We start from the raw sequence: 21,615 nt of genomic DNA, 5'->3' as shown, positions 1-21,615 counted from the left end.
CCGCAGAATCAAAGTGGATCTTTAATCTAGACTGTCTCCACCCAAAAGGATTGAACAATAAGGAAGACTTGTCTCATCTGATCTAATTAAGTTCATACCGAGAATATATATGAATATATATATATATATATATGTATGTATTTCCCTCTCCTCTAATTGGGCCCAATGAAAATTAAGATTAAAATCAAAATTATGATTATCTCCCCTCTGGGTATAAGTCTTTATTGAAGAAATACATCAGTAAGCATTGATGAAATAAATTACATCTATAGGAGCAAGCAGCCTCTATATAAAAGAATTAGAGGCTAGCAAAAAGATCTAGAACGGATATAGGACGGTTCCTTTAACATACTCTATCTATATGTACGTGACTCCTTCCCATTTCCCCTTCCTGAGTTTAATAAATTACGGCAGTCTCACATTTATGTATCTAAAGATACATTCCAGCCAAGGATACTCTAGCCGTCTCTCTAAAAACTTAATAAAAATTCAAAAATTCCTCTAGAATATCCTCTAGAAATCGCAGTCTCTTTGCAGTCTAAGCTTCAAAAGCAAAGTAAAAATAGACAACCATCTCATCCCTACTTCGTAGTTACCCTCAACCCCAAAAAGAATTAAAATGTATCAACTCCTAATTTAGAGTCTAAATATCAAGGGAAAGTTTTAGACCAACTTTCGAATTCACACTGTACAAACACATTATCAAATCTATTAATTGATAAAATAATTATGGTCAAAACTCGTCCAGATATTATATAAACACCATTTTTCTCTCATGACTACAAACCCCCATTCACCCATCTATTTCAAAAATTAAATTAAAGCACACATATCTAAAAGTTAAAGCACACAAGTTAAGACACGACCTTTTTTCTTAATCTTAGCGTGTATCCACTTAACAATTGGAGCAACTATGAATAGCAACTATAGTAACGCAATATGTAGGTAAAGAATATCTTTCATAGTTTTTAACCCAAAAAAGGCATACTTATAGAACAAGTGAATTAAAACTATCATAATAACAATTAGCTATGGATGAATGTTCACATATACAACATAAAGGAACACATCAATATAGACTATATTGTTAAATTAACTAACGATTCACTATAGGAGAAATTTCACATACACAATAGAAAGGAAAAATTACGCAGACATAGGCAAATTATATAAGGTCTTTATTTGATGAATACAAGGTAATACTGACAATATCTAACCCCACTCTGAAATTTATGAGAAACGTATACTAAAACGTAAAAAGTGTTTTATTAACTTTCGTAACTTATACAATTTTAGAATTTCAATCTCCGCCAGTTATCGTAATCTGTTAGGAATAATGTCAGCAAGTCTCTATTCCCAATAGGCAGAATTAGAGATACCAGTTGAACTTCCCCTCATCTTACACAAACTACACTCTTTGCTGATAGGGCCATACTAGTTAAACCAATCATCAATGTATACCAGTGGTGACGTCACATCCAATGGGGTCTTCCGGAAATCGGAACTAAAACTAATAGATATAAGAGATCGAAATAAATGGATCCTGATCAATCATGATTATATAACAAAATAATTACAAATAATAATAAAGGTTCGACCAGAATTTTGGTCTCTAACAGTGAAATTTAGGCACGATTTGGCCAGTTATCTCCAACCGGAAGTGACGTAATCAAACAAACGGAGGTTAAGAAAGAATAAAACACCCCAAAGGTGCCCCAAACAAACCCCTTGTGGCATTATATAAGATGATATACCACTAGATATATAAGACATCACTTACATAAAATAAGTATATATATATATAGAGACAACTATTACAACGAACAACCGGAAGTCACAGATAATTGGCACTTCCGGTCACGGATTGGAGTTCTCTATATAAGGCCCAAACTACCAGCTTACCATTAGTCTTGATAAAGGCCTAGACAAGGCCGAAACGCGTAGACCTGGTAAGCTATATTCCACTAGGAGGGTACGATTGAAAAATTATCTACACATTGTATCTATTTTTTTCCCCACAGGTTTTTATCGATCGGCATATTTGTTTGTTACTTCTAGCAAATTGTTTTTACTTTGAACTTGGAGCCCAGTCTCCACAGAGCACTGTTTTTTATCATTTCTTTCCTTGCATTGTTTTTCCAACATTTTTCTTTTGATACACACATCACGTTTTTTTGGATATTTGCCACACAGAAGTGTTTTTTTTCTCTCGCACAGGAGCGAGTTTTTGTTTTTCAACTGAACTGATTTCCATTTTTATTTTTATAACTGCACAGGATTACTATTATTCTTTTGCTCAGGACTGCCCATATACTACTACTATTATTTGTTCACAGGACTATCTTTTGCTCACAGAACTGTTTGCTGATTGTTTTTTTCACAGGATTGATTTTTTGTTACTGATTTATTGTTATTTATTTTTTGTTATTGTCTTTTAAGACAAAATGTTCACTAATTGATTTCGTATCACAATCACAGTGTAGAGCAGATGCTCACACACACCATCACACCTAATTGTTTAAATAACACACACTGTTAAAAATTTATACCCTGCTTAAAGTTTAAGATTATAGAGTATTGTTTTTTAATTTAATTTTTTTTTAAATTAATTTTTTTAGCGTGGATCCATGCGTCTCTGATAGATTTTAATCACCATATTATTGTTTTAAATTGTCTTTACAAGTTTTTAACTACTAAACTGTATATAAGAGAAGAATTATCTTGAATAAATATTGATAAACCTTAACCTTAGCCTCCATTTGTTGGCGCCTGGATACACTATTCTCATATATACATATACCCAAAGGCCCTAATTTATATGGGGATAAAGCCTTCTGCTTTTTACTATAGTTTAAAAATAATAACACATACTTTATTGTTTACAACCGAGTCCTGTTATATACATAAAATAATGGTATAGCTACAATCTGATGGGTCTACTGAAAAAATATGTAATATAGATTATTTCTCCAGAAAGAAATGGGCTTAAATGTCAGCGGCATCTGAAAACTCCAAAACAATTCAGCACAGGGATGGGAAATGGCTCATTTAAATAATTTGTTTTATGAATCAGAAAGAACATTTTAATTTTATGAGATTTCCAATTTAGTACAGTTATCAAATGTACGTAATGCTCTTGGTATCTTATGTTATAGAGCATACCTAGGTAGGCTCATGATTGTGCATGTCTGGAGCAGCAGTTATACCCTGTAAAAACACTGCTGCTATTTAGTGCGCAAGTGTATAACATTGTTAAAAAGCTAAAGTTAAAGAGATGATTTAGAGAGAGCTTGCTATTTTAAATATATATATATATATATATTTGTTTTCTTAGTATCCTTTGTTGAAAAGCATACCTAGGTAGGCTCAGGAGCTGCTGATTGGTGGCTGCACATTTATGCCTCATCATATTGGCTCACTCATGTGCATTGTTGTTTCTTCAACAAAGGATACCAATAGAATGAAGCAAATTAGATAATAGAAGAAAATCGAAAAGCTTAAATTTGTATTCACTATCTGATTCATGAAAGACAAATTTGGGGTTTCATGTCCCTTTAACTTGATAATAGAAGTAAACTGGAAAGTATGCTCTGTCATGAAATACATTTTTGAGTTTCATGTCCCTTTAAAGAAATCTACTCGGCATCAGACAAGGGATTTATGTTCCAGGTATTGATTAGAGGAGAAGATCATTTTACTATACCATTTTACAATTCCCCTATTAATCCCTTTTGATAGGATGTTCAAAGCTGCGTTGAGGTTTCCATTGAGCAATGTGACAAGTTGGAATCATCAGCTGATTGTGGTGACCCAGTAACGTTACGCGAGGTTCAGTCCAGGACACAACAATATAAGCTGCAGCTAAAAGCAACAGGTGACTCAATGAAAGAGCGAGAGAATATCCTCAGGGACCTGAACGAATTTCTGACTTCCCTTAATGCAACAAGACTGGCGGTTGTAACTGAAATCGCACATCTGGGAAACGACAGGACTGAATTACTGGAAAAGCAGAAAAAGCTGGATTATTGGGGCAGAGAAATTTGCCGCCTGAGGGAAAAGGCTGAAATACTGGACAACCTTCTTCCTGCTATGGAAATCTCCTTGGAAGATCCAGAGAGTGGAGGAGAAACCTCTTGCCAGAAGATGCTGTGTGTATTCTCTGAAAAAATAGAAAGTGCCCAAAATGGCGTCCTGCAGGTACTGAATACCCTGCGCCACAGGGAGGAGCTGGAGATCCTGACCAATCGGCAGATAGATCTGTGTAAAACAATTCAATGCATACAGGATCATATTGGCCTGATCGTCTTAAGGGACCCAACTATTCATTCTGTAAAAGAAAGGTGAGTAGAGATTCCCATGTTGTTTGAAATCTTTTGTACCTCTGGGGTCTGTATTCATATAAAGGTCTGTACTTTCTTCTAGTGCAAGGGTACTTAATGCTGGTAATTAAAATGGTATTTACACAAAAATGATGTTAATATTATGCTAATAGCTCAATAGTGTATAGAGTTAACCGCAATACTTTTTAATGATTCATATTAATTGCCTCCAGTTTTGTGTAGTTTGTTTTTTGCCAAAACCGTAACATATAGTATGATAATGCTGTACATAATGGGAGTGAACACTCCGTACGTTGGGTGCAGACAGCGTTGTGCTGGGATTCGGAAGGGATATATACAGATTATGTCTTTCTTTAGGATGAAAACACTGGATACCATGGAGAATGAGCTGGATTCCTATACACATGAAAAAATGTCTATTATTGATGGGTTAACTGAGCTTCTTCAAACTGCGCAAGGGGACGACTTAAAAGCAGAGCAGCAGTGTGAAATAATCGAAACACTGTGGGAAGACACACGAATGTGTATCACAGAAAGGTAATACAAGGCGTAGTATAAATTTGTGCTATAAGACAGAAGTGCTGCTTATTAAACCTATCTATGTCCAGCTGTGGTATTAAACTGTTATGTCCCTTTAATACGCGTGTGACCCATCTATATTGTAGTGACTGCAGATATCTTGTTTATACCAAGATCTCTGTCTGTGAGACCAAACTGCAAGAATGTCACTGATTAGCCATCTTTATGTGGCCACAGGGTATTAGTTAGAGTTAGGGTTACGTAAGATTTAACCCCCTGGGTGCCAGACTCTGCTGTAAACCGTAGTGTGTCACCCATGCATTACCCTATAGGACAATAAACAATAACTTTTATAAATAGAACACACTCTAGGAGATAAAACCACTATATTTAAACTCACTGAGCTCTAAGCCATAGAATAGGTTCATTTCATATTCTGCTGTTGTGCTACATTAAAATGAGTGAGTTGCAGAAAAAGGCTCTTTATGTATAAATACTCTGTATTTATTATTTTCTTTAGCAAAGAGCAATCCCAGAAAGTGCTTGAACTTCTCAGAAAATTTCAAAGTTGCAAGACCCTGCTGACGTCATTAATTCAGAAAGGAGACGATACGTTAATGCAAGATTCGTCCTACAAGGGAAAAAACAACGTTCAAAAAATGATAAGCAAGGTAACAGCGTTAATCATTTAGTGGATGTCACAGAGGCAGACGCCACGGTCTAATTAATGTGGGAAGTCTTCATATTCAAAATCTTTATTAATGAACTTGGCGATAAGCCTGCCCAGAGCGCAGTCTATATACAAAAAAAAGCAACTACAAACCCCAAAGCTAAAATTACACAAAATAAAAAATGTAAAATTACAGAAAAAAATAAACATCTATCCAAAATAAATAATTTAAACCTAAACTAATACCCCTATAAAAAATCCCCCAAAAATAAAAACACCCCCTAATCTAATACTAAACTACCAATAGCCCTTTTGTAGGGCACTGCCCTAAGTTAAGCAGCTCTTTTACCTAAACAAATTACCAATTACCCCCTAACAGTAAAACCCCCCACCGACCAAACCCCCCAAAATAAAAAAACTAAACTACCCATTGCATTCAGCTCTTTTACTGCCCTTAAAGGGGCAATCAGCTCTTTTCTAGCTCAAAAAACCCTAATCTAAAAAAAAAAAGCCACCACAAAAAATAAAAAAAAAAACCCTTAGAATAAGCCCCAAATAGGAACTCACTGTTCCTGAAGTCTGGCGGAGAAGGTCTTCTTCCAGGCAGCTCCATAATCTTCTGTCTTCATCCGGAACGAAGGCGTCGCGGAGCGAAGGTGTGGAGCTGTCTTCCTCGATCCGTGGATCCTCAACGGCGGCAATGGTGTTCCTCTGCGGCATGGAGGCTCCTCTTCATCCAATGTCCGTCGTACACTGAAGATTGAATGCAAGGTACCGCAATCAATTTGGGGTACCTTGCATTCCTATTGGCTGAAATTTTGAAATCAGCCAATAGGATTAGAGCTACTGAAATCCTATTGGCTGTTCAAATCAGCCAAAAAGATTTCAGTAGCTCTCATCCTATTGGCTGATTTAAAAATTTCAGCCAATAGGAATGCAAGGTACTCCAATAAATGTGGGGTACCTTGCATTCAATCTTCAGTGTGCGACGGCCGATCACATGAAGAGGAGCCTCCACGCCGCCGAGGACCGCCTCCGTTGAGAACCGCTGCTGAGGATCCACGCATCAGGGAAGCTAGCTCCACACCGCGCTGCCTTCGCTCCGGATGAAGATAGAAGATGATGGAGCGTTCTGAAAGAAGTCCTTCTCGGCCGGACTTCAGGAACGGTGAGTACCTATTTGGGGCTTAGTGTTAGGATTTTTTTTTATTTCATTTTTTTTTTTTTTTTAAATTATGAATTTAATGGGCTGGAAAAGAGCTGATTGCCCTCTTAAAGGCCGTAAAATAGCTGAATGCCCTTTTAAAGGCTCTAAAAGAGCTAAATGTCCTTTTAAGGGCAATGCCCATACAAATGCCCCTTTAGGGGCAATGGGTAGTTTAGGTTTTTTTAGTGTTAGTTTTTTTTATTTTGGGGGTTTGGTGGGTGGGTGGTTTTTACCGTTAGGGGTTTTTAGTAATTTTTAAATGTAAAAGAGCTGTTTAACTTAGGGCAATGCCCTACAAAAGACCCTTTTAAGGGCTATTGGTAGTTTAGTTTAGGGGGTGTTTGTGTGTGTGTATGTGAGGTATATGTATGTATATGTGCATGTTTAATGTGTGTATGTATGTTTATTTGTATGTTTGATGTGTGTGTACGTGTGTAATTTTGTGTATTTGTGTGTTTTTATGTATGTTTGTGTCTTTAATGTGTGTGTGTATATGTGTGTATTTGTATATATGTATATTTTTTTGTGCACCATTATCAGGTTAGCGCCAAGCGATATCTGAAATGAATTTTATTGTGCACCCCCATAGAAGTCCATTATGTGAGGAATTGAGTGAACTATGTAGATGTTAACGCACACTAGACTATAGCTTGAGCGATAACAAATAACTTGTAAAATGAGAGCATAAACAGATGTGCTATTAAGCTTAGTTTAGTGTATTGATCTTTCTGGTCGGCACAGGAGAGATGAAATCACATTTTAGAATATCAAATACTCTGTTGCCACTAGAGGTAGCTGTTTCTTTGAAACAAAGACTGTGGGCGAATATGTATAAATGTGCTATAATTTGCTGTTGGGAAAGCCATCAAAATATTTCCCTGATTTGTAAAGGTTTTACAATTATTTTATAAATATTGTTTACTCAGTAATGTAAAATATGTAGATTTTACTGATTTTTTATTCCTCACCAGTTTTAATACCCTTCCTGATAGGGCTGTAAATCAGTAACGTTGTTCTAATACATGAGAAGAGATGTGAAGTGTCTGACAAATATTTTCTTTTGGTTTTCAAAAGTCCTGAAAGATGCGTGTAAACAGTTATTGCGTGGTAGTCTCGTGGACAATTAACTGCTGGGCACAGCTAAAGTAGAATCGTTACTAATCACCAGGCTATTGTATCTTTGTGCCTGCAGATCTTTCATAGCTGTTCTCGTAACCGCCAACTAGTGCCAGCTCTGCGTCTTCATGCTGTGTGCCACCATCTTCTGCACATTTACAGACGTTACCAGCTGCATTGTGCGCTCGGGTTAGCATGCATGACACAGGATGGGACCTGTCTATTCTTGCAGTGGCTGAATTGCTCTATATTATTCATGTGACCTTTTTATAAATGTTCTATAACTTTTAAACTGTGTATAAAAACTGCAAAATGTAAACATCCTGCTCTGTATTGTGGGTATTGTGTGCACTTACCCAAAGTGCACGATACAGCTGTGATAAAGCCCCTAACATCACTGATCTGTTCGCGAATACGTGAGCTCCAAGATGGTGCCGCACAGTATGAAGAGGCGGAGCTTCAACAACCAGCACCTGTAAAGGGTTTTAAATAAGAGAACAGCTCTGAAGAAAACCAATAGCATGTTAAGGGACACTAAACCCAAATTTTTATTTTGTGATTCAGATAGAGCATAACATTTTAAGCAACTTTCTAATTTACTCCTATTATCAAATTTTCTTCATTCTCTTGGTATCTTTATTTGAAATGCAAGAATGTAAGTTTAGCCCATTTTTGGTGAACAACCTAGGTTGTTCTTGCCGATTGGTGGATAAATTCATCCACCAATAAAAAAAGTGCTGTCTGAACCAAAAAAGAAGCTTAGATGCCTTCTTTTTCAAATAAAGATAGCAAGTAAACGAAGAAAAATTGATAATAGGAGTAAATTAGAAAGTTGCTTAAAATTGCATGCTCTATCTGAATCACAAAAGAAACATTTTGGTTTCAGTGTCTCTTTAAGTAGTAACCATTCCATTGTAGTCTAGTCAAAATTAAACTTTCATGATTTAGATAGGGCATGTCATTTTAAACAACTTTTCAACTTGCTTTTATCATCAAATTTCTTTTGTTCTCTTGGTATTCTTAGTTGAAAGCTAAACCTAGGTAGGCTCATATGCTAATTTCTAATCCCTTAAAGGCCGCCTAATCAATCAAATAATTTCTTTACAATTTTCTTAGGGCTTTTGGCCTTGACTTACTGATAACCCAGTGTTCCAAGCCGCTATAATAATGAGAAAATGTTTGCACATGCTCAGTTCACATGTAAATAAATAGCATTGTCTCTTGGTTTAATAAAAAGTAAAAAATACAGCTCAAATCAAACTTTTACACTATGAATGTTAAAGGGGGCTTTATTTCTGCCTTTGGTTTCATATCCTATTACAGCTACAAAACCCATTAGCCAAACTGCTTGGGACCGGAAAGGGTCTGTAAAATTGGACAGTTTGGAGATAATATCTTATGTCATTTAGACAATATTTACATGTCATGGTACAGATTATACATGTAAACTAAAGGTGGTTTTATATCATGTTCAATACTTTTGTATACATAGTACCCTCAGTAAGATATTACAGTACTGTAATCAGATTAAATTCATTGTTTATTTTGCACAATTTGCCTACAATTTAACACTGATAATTGAGGTTTTTCTACTTCCCCCGAGAGGTTGTAGTGCATCTTATTAAATTCACAACCATGGGCTTACAACGTTCCACAAAGTGGTTGCGTGATCAGTTATATTTGCCCCCTAATTACCTATATCACGGAAAATAATATAATTATACTCAGGGCTCGATTTATCAAGCTACGGCAGACAGGGGCATACATATGCACCCCTGCCCGCCGCAGCTCGCCATTGGTGGGCAGAATTCAGCTGGCGGAATTTAACATTGCACGCAATCGCTATTTTGCGTTTGCATGCAATGCCGCCCCCTGCCCGCACACAGCCAATCACTCGCGGGCAGAAGCTGTCAATCTCCCTGCTCAGATTAGCCCGGGGAGATTGAAATTTCTTACCTAAGAGGTGGAGAAGAGTATAGGAAGCAGCGCTGCTTGATAAATACGGACTGCGGGTTCTCTTGTGAGAACCTGCAGTTGTAGTGCATTAGAAGGCTTGATGAATGGAGCCCTCAGGAGGCTTTTCAAGGGACACACTTGTAAGACATTTATTTTGTATGCAGTGATTAATTGCTATATACAGTATTATGTCGATAAAAAACATTTCATATAAGTTTGTATTATATTTGTTATTACATTTATAGATCTGTATATTGATTTTATACAATACATTTAGCATCTGGCTCTTGTGTGTTTTGCAGGTGGAAGAACTGAAAAGTGAGTTTAATGACAATATGGAAAACGTTGACGAGATAAACAATGTTTGCAAAAGTTTACAATACCACCTACATCGAATGAAGAGCTTTGGAAACCCCCCGTTCCAGAATGAAGCCAACATGATCATAGACCGATGGTTGGATGTGCGTCAGCTTTTTCATTTTAGCTGTTTCTAGTCTCATACAAAATCTATGTAGTTTCTCCCCCCAAATTCTTTTCTGAAAGCAGATTGAATATAGAAATTTATAACAGGGGAAAGGAAACAATATACTCTCAGCCAAGGAGTGAAGAGAAAATCATTACAGGAATACGAGTTTTACAGCTCCTAGCAGCCAAAGCTGTAAAATATCTCTTTCCCTCCATATGTTTATTTTGGGAGAACTAAGGGTCATATTATAGGTAAAGTAATATTTACTGGCTGTGATGACCAGCAGATAATGTTAGACAGTATTGCATTACAGAAATAGTGTCCGATGGGTGGGTCAGCCTCCTGTAGATGTGGTAATGACGAGCGCAGTAACAAAGCACAATAATTCTGGGGGTATGATTATGCTATAGTTATCTAGTGTTTTTTTTTTCTTTTTTTTTTCTCTCAGATAAATGATAAAGTTGACAATTATTGTGAGAATCTAAAAAGTGCTTCCCGTCTGTGGGACAAGGTTGTCCACCTATCGGAGGATGTGGAGGAGTGGGCGGTGCAAAAAATACCGTTGTGCCAGGGAAAACCTTTACAAGATGATGATGTTATTGCGTTAGCCGTGAGTACAAAATACTCTTTGTGTTTGTAAACATTAGAACACAAGTAGGTTACTTGCAGCCTGTAGGTGGATAGAGTCTAATGCAATAAAAACATGCTCTTATTAATTAGTTTATTTTATTATTACATAAGTGCGCACAGGTAATTAGGCGTTTCACCAACTCTGAGAGTGTCTGGAGCAGCCATATATCATTTATACAAAAGAAAGTACACAACTGATACTGGTGTACTCATTACAAATTCAATTTAAAACAGCTGTTACTTAACTTTTTAAGACAAACTAATCATTTCAGCAGCTGATAGAAGATCTTTAAGTACAAAGATCCATTAAATATGTCCTAGATTACAAGTGGAGCTCAGAATGTGCTATACATATCGCGGCCCTAAGCAAAGAATAACGCACAATCTGGTTTTACCAGAGCATTTTATTGCAGCCTACGTTTTTTAGTGCGCCCTATACTAATGTTGCTGTTTGTAGACATCGCATGTTCTTCAGGATAAGTAATGTTGCTGTTTGTAGACATCGCATGTTCTTCAGGATAAGTAATGATGTTGTTTGTAGACATCGCATGTTCTTCAGGATAAGTAATGATGTTGTTTGTAGACATCGCATGTTCTTCAGGATAAGTAATGTTGCTGTTTGTAGACATCGCATGTTCTTCAGGATAAGTAATGTTGCTGTTTGTAGACATCGCATGTTCTTCAGGATAAGTAATGTTGCTGTTTGTAGACATCGCATGTTCTTCAGGATAAGTAATGTTGCTGTTTGTAGACATCGCATGTTCTTCAGGATAAGTAATGATGTTGTTTGTAGGCAGCGCATGTTCTTCAGGATAAGTAATGTTGCTGTTTGCAGACATCGTATGTTCTTCAGGATAAGTAATGATGTTGTTTGTAGGCAGCGCATGTTCTTCAGGATAAGTAATGATGTTGTTTGTAGGCAGCGCATGTTCTTCAGGATAAGTAATGATGTTGTTTGTAGGCAGCGCATGTTCTTCAGGATAAGTAATGATGTTGTTTGTTGGCAGCGCATGTTCTTCAGGATAAGTAATGTTGCTGTTTGTAGGCAGCGCATGTTCTTCAGGATAAGTAATGATGTTGTTTGTAAGCAGCGCATGTTCTTCAGGATAAGTAATGATGTTGTTTGTAGGCAGCGCATGTTCTTCAGGATAAGTAATGATGCTGTTTGTAGGCAGCGCATGTTCTTCAGGATAAGTAATGATGCTGTTTGTAGGCAGCGCATGTTCTTCAGGATTAGTAATGATGCTGTTTGTAGGCAGCGCATGTTCTTCAGGATAAGTAATGATGTTGTTTGTAGGCAGCGCATGTTCTTCAGGATAAGTAATGATGTTGTTTGTAGGCAGCGCATGTTCTTCAGGATAAGTAATGTTGTTTGTAGGCATCACATGTTCTTTAGGATAAGTAATGATGTTGTTTGTAGGCAGTGCATGTTCTTCAGGATAAGTAATGATGCTGTTTGTAGGCAGCGCATGTTCTTCAGGATAAGTAATTATGTTTGTAGGCAGCGCATGTTCTTCAGGATAAGTAATGATGCTGTTTGAAGGCAGCGCATGTTCTTCAGGATAAGTAATGTTGCTGTTTGTAGACATCGCATGTTCTTCAGGATAAGTAATGATGTTGTTTGTAGACATCGCATGTTCTTCAGGATAAGTAATGATGTTGTTTGTAGACATCGCATGTTCTTCAGGATAAGTAATGTTGCTGTTTGTAGACATCGCATGTTCTTCAGGATAAGTAATGTTGCTGTTTGTAGACATCGCATGTTCTTCAGGATAAGTAATGTTGCTGTTTGTAGACATCGCATGTTCTTCAGGATAAGTAATGTTGCTGTTTGTAGACATCGCATGTTCTTCAGGATAAGTAATGATGTTGTTTGTAGGCAGCGCATGTTCTTCAGGATAAGTAATGTTGCTGTTTGTAGACATCGTATGTTCTTCAGGATAAGTAATGATGTTGTTTGTAGGCAGCGCATGTTCTTCAGGATAAGTAATGATGTTGTTTGTAGGCAGCGCATGTTCTTCAGGATAAGTAATGATGTTGTTTGTAGGCAGCGCATGTTCTTCAGGATAAGTAATGATGTTGTTTGTAGGCAGCGCATGTTCTTCAGGATAAGTAATGTTGCTGTTTGTAGGCAGCGCATGTTCTTCAGGATAAGTAATGATGTTGTTTGTAAGCAGCGCATGTTCTTCAGGATAAGTAATGATGTTGTTTGTAGGCAGCGCATGTTCTTCAGGATAAGTAATGATGCTGTTTGTAGGCAGCGCATGTTCTTCAGGATAAGTAATGATGCTGTTTGTAGGCAGCGCATGTTCTTCAGGATTAGTAATGATGATGTTTGTAGGCAGCGCATGTTCTTCAGGATAAGTAATGATGTTGTTTGTAGGCAGCGCATGTTCTTCAGGATAAGTAATGATGTTGTTTGTAGGCAGCACATGTTCTTCAGGATAAGTAATGTTGTTTGTAGGCATCACATGTTCTTTAGGATAAGTAATGATGTTGTTTGTAGGCAGTGCATGTTCTTCAGGATAAGTAATGATGCTGTTTGTAGGCAGCGCATGTTCTTCAGGATAAGTAATTATGTTTGTAGGCAGCGCATGTTCTTCAGGATAAGTAATGATGCTGTTTGAAGGCAGCGCATGTTCTTCAGGATAAGTAATGATGCTGTTTGTAGGCAGTGCATGTTCTTCAGGATAAGTAATGATGCTGTTTGAAGGCAGCACATGTTCTTCAGGATAAGTAATGATGCTGTTTGTAGGCAGTGCATGTTCTTCAGGATTAGTAATGATGCTGTTTGTAGGCAGCGCATGTTCTTCAGGATAAGTAATGATGATATTTGTAGGCAGCGCATGTTCTTCAGGATAAGTAATGATGATGTTTGTAGGCAGCGCATGTTCTTCAGAATAAGTAATGATGATGTTTGTAGGCAGCGCATGTTCTTCAGGACAGGTAATGATGTTGTTTGTAGGCAGTGCATGTTCTTCAGGACAGGTAATGATGTTGTTTGTAGGCAGTGCATGTTCTTCAGGACAGGTAATGATGATGTTTGTAGGCAGCGCATGTTCTTCAGGACAGGTAATGATGTTGTTTGTAGGCAGTGCATGTTCTTCAGGATAAGTAATGTTGTTTGTAGGCAGCGCATGTTCTTCAGGATAAGTAATTATGTTTGTCGGCAGCGCATGTTCTTCAGGATAAGTAATGATGCTGTTTGTAGGCAGCGCATGTTCTTCAGGACAGGTAATTATGTTTTTTGTAGGCAGCGCATGTTCTTGAGGATAAGTAATGATGTTGTTTGTAGACAGCGCATGTTCTTTAGGATAAGTAATGATGTTTGTAGGCAGCGCATGTTCTTCAGGACAGGTAATGATGCTTTTTGTAGGCAGCACATGTTCTTTAGGATAAGTAATGATGTTTGTAGGCAGCGCATGTTCTTCAGGATAAGTAATGAAGTTGTTTGTAGGCAGCGCATGTTCTTTAGGACAGATAATGATGTTGTTTGTAGGCAGCGCATGTTCTTCAGATCGGTCCCTTCTTGAAAGCAAATGATCTTTTTGTCCAAAACTTTTGTTTCATGAATTTAGGTTGAGTTTCAAAGACAAGAAGACAGATTGGTGGAAATCAGTGATAAAACTGAGGCTATACAACTATTACTAAGAAGCTTTGAACCACCATTGGAATTACAGGTATTCTGAAGACGTATCAGGGAGTTAATATGGTGGGATGATACATTGATATTTATTTATTTTTCTTTTACATCTCAAAACCGGTCTGTTCTGAGTTTCAACTAGCATTTTGGTTGGAAGAGTTCTCTCACAAGAAATACATTTTTTTTGCTTTAAAACCCTTTAAATGAATGCTGAAATGCGTGTTGCTTTACAGGTATTAATTGCTTACTCGCTGCTAGAGGCAACTTCCACAGCTATGTTAGGGAACAGGGGCACCACAACGCAAGTATAATAAGCATAAAAAGTAGTTTTGTTAGAAACATGAACATCTTCACATACCCTCTAGTATATGCACGACAGGCAAAGATGATTTTTAATATCCTTTAAAAGTAACATCAGATTATTACATGTTTATTATATGAATTGATTCTCAATAATTAAACGGAGCAGGATGGAATATTTACTGATTGGTGAGAAAATAAGGTAAGATTTTTAAAGAATGTTTCTTTTCATAAGGCAGGGAGAGTTCACGACTTCATTCCTTACTATTGGGGAATACAACACCTGGCCACCAGGAGAAGGCAAAGACACCCCAGCCAAAGGCTTAAATATCCCTCTCACTTCTCCTATCCTCCCAGTTATTGTTTGCCTTTAGTTACTAGAGAATGCACGAGGAACATTTTCAGTTCCTGAGGTTTGCCTTTCTGGACCAGCACTTCATGTTCATTGCACTTCCGTTTGACTTAGCTACTGCTCCAAGGATTTTTACTAAGGTTCTGGGGGTTCTTCTAGAAGTTACCAGAACAAGAGGTATTGCAGTAGCACCTTACCTGGACGATATCTTGGTACAAGCACCATCTTTTCGTCTAGCAAGGGAGCACTCGGAATTCCTTCTCAGTCTTCTTCGATCACATGGATGGAAGATAAACTTGGAAAAAAGTTCTCTTTCTCCAAATACCAGGGTGAATTTCCTGGGTATGGTGATGGACTCTATATCCATGAAGATCTTTGTAATAGATCAGAGACGTTGCAAGCTAATATCAGCATGTCTTGCCCTCCTTCTGTGGCCCAGTGTATGGAGGTGATTGGAGGTGATTGGACTCATGGTGTCTTGTATGGACATCATTCCCTTTGCCAAAGTCTATCTCAGACCCTTACAGCTATGCATGCTGAGACAATGGAATGGCGACCATTCCGATCTGTCCCACCAGATAGTAATGGATAGCCTGTCGAGAGACTCGCTCTCTTGGTGGCTCTGTCAAAATCACCTCTCCCAAGGCACTGGCTTCTGGAGACCGTCTTTAGAGATTGTGGTTACGGACGCAAGTCTATTTGACTGGGGAGACGTTTTGGGTGCCAGGAGGGCACAAGGGCTGTGGACTCAGGAGGAGTCCACTCTTCCAGGAGTCCACTCTTCCAATCAATATCTTGGAACTCCGGGCAATCTTCAGTGCTCTAAAGGCTTGGCCCCTTCTGGGTTTGACCCAGTTTATCAGATTCCAATCAGACAATATAACTTTGGTGGCCTGCATCAACCATCAGGGAGGAACGAGAAGTTCTTTAGTGATGAGAGAAGTATCTCAAATTCTAGAATTGGCAGAGGCCCACAATTATATGCTGTCAGTGATCCACATTCCGGGTGTGGACATCTGGGAAGCAGACTTCCTCAGCAGGCAATCCTTTCACCCAGGGGAATGGTCTCTTCTCCCGAGGTATTTGCAGAGATATGCAGCAGATGGGGGACGCCGGAGATAGACCTCATGGCCTCCCGTCTAAATGCCAATCTACCCAGGTACGCGTCGAGATCGAGGGATCCTCAAGCAGAACTAATAGATGATCTAGCGGTTCCTTGGAGTTTCAGACTCATATATCTGTTTCCTCCATTACCTCTTCTTCCTTGGGTGGTGACCCGCATCAAGCAGGAGCAAGCATCTGTGATTCTAATTGCTCCATCCTGGCCGCGAAGGACTTGGTTCATGGATCTAGTGGGGATGTCCTCATATCCTCCATGGAGGTTACCCAGTTGCAGGGACCTGCTGCTACAGGGTCTATTTCTACGTCAAAATCTAGATTCTCTGAGGCTGACTGCGGGGAGATTGAACTCTTAGCCAAGAGAGGTTTCTCTGAGAGTGTCATCGACACTTTGATTCAGGCTCGTAAGCCAAGAGAGGTTTCTCTGAGAGTGTCATCGACACTTTTATTCAGGCTCGTAAGCCAGTGACTCGATGCATCTACCATAAGGTGTGGTGAACTTACCTGCACTGGTGTGAGGAGTGTGGGTTTTCTTAGCAAGGTTAAAGTTGCCAGAATTTGATATTTTCTCCAGGAGGGACTGGAGAAGGGTCTATATCCGCTAGTTCCCTGAAGGGACAGATATCGTCCCTGTCGGTGTTGCTGCACAAGAGATAAGCTGAGCTTCTGGATGTGCAGTCCTTTGTTAAGGCCCTGACTAGGATCTGACCTGTGTATCGAAGTGTGGCTCCGTCTTGGAGCCTCAATCTAATTCTTCATGTTTTGCAGCAGGCTCCGTTTGAGCCCATGCATAATGTTGACATTAAACTGTTATCTTGGAAGGTTCTTTTTCTATTGGCTATTGCCTCAGCTTGCAGAATATCTGAGATTTATGCTTTGCAATGTGACCACCTTACCTTGTTTTTCTTGACGATAAGGCGGTTTTATGTACTTAGTTAGGTTTCCTTCCTAAGATGTAACATTAATCACAAGAGAAGACAAGGGATTGTTGTTCCTTCCATGTGCCCCAATCCTTCCTCGACGAAGGAGCATTTACTTTACAATCTAGATGTGATTCGTGCCTTGAATTTTTACCTTCAGGCTACTAAGGAGTTCAGACATTCGTCATCTTTGTCATCTATGCGGGTGAACGTAGGGGTCAGAAAGCCACTACGTCTTCCCTGTCTTTTTGGTTAGGGAGTGTCATCCGGCTAGCTTATGAGACAGCGGGACAACAGCCTCCTGAGAGGATTACGGCTCATTCCACTAAAGCAGTAGCTTCTTCCTGGGCCTCTATGGATCAGATTTGTAAGGCGGCTACCTGGTCCTCCTTACATACTTTTTCTACATTTTACAAGTTTGATGTGTTTGCTTCAGCTGAAGCAGCTTTTGGGAGAAAGGTTTTGCAGGCTGGGATGCCCTCAGATTAGGGTCCGCCTCTTTCTTGTTCCCTCCCGTTATTCCTTCAGTGTCCACTGGAGCTTGGGTATTGTTTCCCAACAGTAAGGAATTAAGTTGTGGACTCACCTTGCCTTATGGAAAGAAAACAAAATGTATGCTTACCAGATAAATTCCTTTCTTTCCTGGCTGGGAAATTCCACGACCCCTCCCGTATGATATTTTGGTTTGGGTGGCTCTCTGTTTATTTTTTCTTCTGCCACCTTTATACCCTGATGTTTCTCCTACTTTTCCTTGTTCCCTCGGCCGAATGACTGGGAGGATACGGGAAGTAGGAGGGAAATTTAACCCTTTGGCTGGAGTGTCTTTGCCTCCTCCTGGTGGACAGGTGTTGTATTTCCCAACAGTAAGGAATGAAGTTGTGGACTCTCCCTGACAGGAAATTAAGTTTTTTTTGCTTAATGATATAGAACGAATCAATTGTAAATGTATAACTGTGATGTCCCCTTGATAGATAAGGAAACACAGCTTATGAAGACATTGTACCACATTACATAGGAGGCCATATGTGAAATCTGGTACCTTGGTTTATGGCATATAACGTATTGTCATATTGTACATAAGCAGCACATGCCTGTACCTCAGTTGAAGATTAAAGTGTTTTCTCGTAGGTCATAAAGACATCTCTTCTGAAAAAGCTGGAACCCGTACAAGAGCTTGTAGCGTGTTTTAGTGGTGCCGGCGAAATGCACGTAAGTACAGTTTGTTTCACCTTAAATGAAAAGTCTTATATGGTTGTGTGGTTCCCCCCGAGCTTCCTCTTTGTCCGGCACATCATTGCTTATTATTATTGATTATTCCAGTACAGAGTTATTCTTATGTTCTTGAAAACAGTTGTAATAAAAGATCAGATGATGTCCTACAGCTTTATCATCTGTCTTTAGGAGTAGTTCTAGTACATGCTAGATACATAGACGCTCATTAGATTAGGCATTGAGGCCTTTTGTGATAATCTTTTCCAGCCTATCACTAGCCCTGCTATTAAAATATAGTTGTGTTATAAGGACATGAAACACAATTTCTTTCTTTGATGTTTCAGATATTATAAAATGTGCTTAATTCTCTGGGTATTCTTTATCGAAGTAGCAACGCACTGCTGGGAGCTAGCTTAGCACATTGGGTTAGCCAATGACAAGAGGCATATATGTGCAGCCACCAATCATTAGCTAGCTCCCAGTAATGCATTGCTTCTCCTGAGCCTACTGCTTTTTAACAAAGGAGAGCAAAGAAAATCAGACAATTGAGTGCACTGGGAAATTGTTTCAAACTGTTTGCTCTATCTGAATAATAAAAGTTTATTTTTGACTTTGCTGTCATGTTAAGTCCCTTTAATAAACGAGAACCACTATCAATGCAGAAAAAAATAATTACAGCTGCAACACATAGGGCTAGCTTATGAGTGGGGCTGCATTAACTGTGCTTGACTTAGGCTTTTTACACACGCACTAGGCCTACACGCAAAAAAACTAAGTTACAATATCGCGACCGCGTTGGACTTCAATGGATCACTAAAAGTGAGGAAAAAACACCTGACACTACAAAATTGTGCAAACCTGATCACATTTTCTCATGTACGCTAACCTGAAATAAAATATTAATATTTCACATTCCAATGTTCTTCACATAGAATATGTTCTATTTATTCATAAATACATATTTCTACATATATCTGATGGAATTTTTTACAATATACAGTATATCTATACCTATATAAATATACATATATATATATATTTATATACATGATTATATATAGGTATAGATATATACAGATATATATATATATATATATATATATAAAAGAATATCTATTTATATTCTTTAAACATATTCCCCTATGTGAAGAACATTGAAATATAAAATATTTACAGTACAATTAGCACTTTATTAAATATGAATAATGGATAAATAGGATTTTTTTATGTGTTCAGCTACTTGACTGCAATGGGCTCCAATGCACTTGTATATATGTCTATATATCTATACATATGTATTTATATGTTTATATGTGTATATATGTCTGTCAATACATATATACACATATAAATGCATATGTACTATATATATATATATATATATATATATATATATATATATATATATATATATATATATATATATATATATATATATATACACACACACACACACAGTCATGGCCAAAAATATTGGCACCCCTGCTTTTCTGTCAGATAATGCACCACTTTCACCAGAAACTTGTTACAATCACAAATATTTAGGCATTCTCATGTTTATTTCTTTTGTTTGTATTGGTACGACACAAAAAAGTGGAGAAAAAAAGCCAAATCTGACACATTTCACGCAAAACTCCAAAAATGGACTGGAAAAAATTATTGGCACCTTCTCAAAATGGTGAGAAATAATTTTTATTCCAAGTTTGTGATGCTCCTGTAATTTGTAATTAAACTCACCTGTATCAATTAACAGGTGCTGACAATATAGAAATCACACCGGCAACCAGTTAAAATAGTGAAAAATGTACTCAACCTTTCTGTTGTGTGTCTCTGTGTGTCACGCTGAGCATGGAGAAGAGAAAGAGCAGCAAAGAATTGTCTGAGGATTTGACAACAACAATTGTGGAAAAGCATGGAGAATCTCAAGGTTACAAGTCCATCTCCAGAGATCTAAATGTTCCTGTGTCCACTGTGTGCTACATTGTCAAGAAGTTTACAGCCCATTGCACTGTAGCTAATCTCCCTGGATGTGGACGAAAGAGAAAAATTGATCAAAGATTGCAACAAAGGATTGTTCGAAAGGTGGATAAAGAACCTCGTTCAACTTCTAGACAAATTCAAGCTGACCTTCAGGCACAGGGTACAAATGCTTGCACTATACGTCGCCATCTGAATGAAAAGGGATGTTATGGTAGGAGACCCAGGAGGACCCCACTGCTGACACAGAAACATAAAAAAGCCAGATTGGAGTTTGCCAAAACTTACCTGAGGAAGCCAAAATCCTTAAGGGAGAATGTGCTGTGGACAGACAAAACACAATTACAGCTTTTTAGTGAAGCCCATCATTCTACTGGTTTCAGAAAAGAATACAGTCCCTACAGTCCAGCGTGGTGGAGGTTCACTGATGTTTTGGGGTTGCTTTGCTGCTTCAGGTACTGGATGTCTTGACTGTGTGCATGGCATTATCAAACCTACAGCAAAACGATAGAACAGAAAGAAGCGTTGCATGTGCGAATCAATAGCGCAAGATGTATCATGCACAGTGAGAAAACAAAGGGTACTCACATGTAACAGTGACACTCAGTTGTGCCTGTAGGTGCAGGCTGGATTTTATGAGCAATTCAGCTAGCTGAACTCTGGTGTAATTGGAACTCCAGACGCTCAGGAACACAGGATCTGCAGTGGAGTAAAGTGAGAGGGCAGACAACACTCTTGGTAGTGTGGGCTGGGAGATAAATACTGAGAGTTTAAAACATACCAAATGGATTTATTAAAAATACAGTATATAAAAACCATAGTTAAAGCAACTCATGCTTATTCCAGTGTAATCTCTAGCATAAGATTAGAGAAACTATGCAACGCGTTTCTCGGTAGAACCGTTTATCAGGCATATTAAATTAATGTGAATAGTCCCCTTATATAGGGCTACGCTGCCAAAAGGTGAAATATAACCCCCCCCCTTCCAATAATCAAACAACCTAATCAAACCCTTCGTCTCAACAAGACCAAATTGTTACACCTGTATCTAACTAATAGATACAAAACAATGAAGCAAAAAGAAATACGTAAATACAAACGATCTATGTTGATCGCTCTTAAAGTGTGTAGAAATATTAACAATTGTATTTACATTAGGGCTGCACGATGATTTGCATGATGTGAATA

At 38.2% G+C, this 21,615-nt stretch overlaps 1 protein-coding gene across 1 annotated transcript in view; it reads left to right on the top strand.

Annotated features, from left to right (window-relative positions):
- Positions 1-21,615, top strand: part of SYNE2 (spectrin repeat containing nuclear envelope protein 2) — a 799,180-nt gene that overhangs the window by 300,157 nt on the left and 477,408 nt on the right. The window contains exons 29-35 of the mRNA XM_053697281.1: positions 3,739-4,340; positions 4,698-4,877; positions 5,380-5,530; positions 10,111-10,269; positions 10,723-10,884; positions 14,483-14,584; positions 18,367-18,447. Coding sequence (XP_053553256.1) covers positions 3,739-4,340; positions 4,698-4,877; positions 5,380-5,530; positions 10,111-10,269; positions 10,723-10,884; positions 14,483-14,584; positions 18,367-18,447 — 1,437 coding nt within the window. The remainder of the gene's footprint in view (positions 1-3,738; positions 4,341-4,697; positions 4,878-5,379; positions 5,531-10,110; positions 10,270-10,722; positions 10,885-14,482; positions 14,585-18,366; positions 18,448-21,615) is intronic.

Source organism: Bombina bombina, chromosome 1 (genome assembly GCF_027579735.1).
Source record: "Bombina bombina isolate aBomBom1 chromosome 1, aBomBom1.pri, whole genome shotgun sequence".
Lineage (NCBI taxonomy): Eukaryota > Metazoa > Chordata > Amphibia > Anura > Bombinatoridae > Bombina > Bombina bombina.
This window is presented reverse-complemented; position numbering and strand designations above follow the sequence as displayed.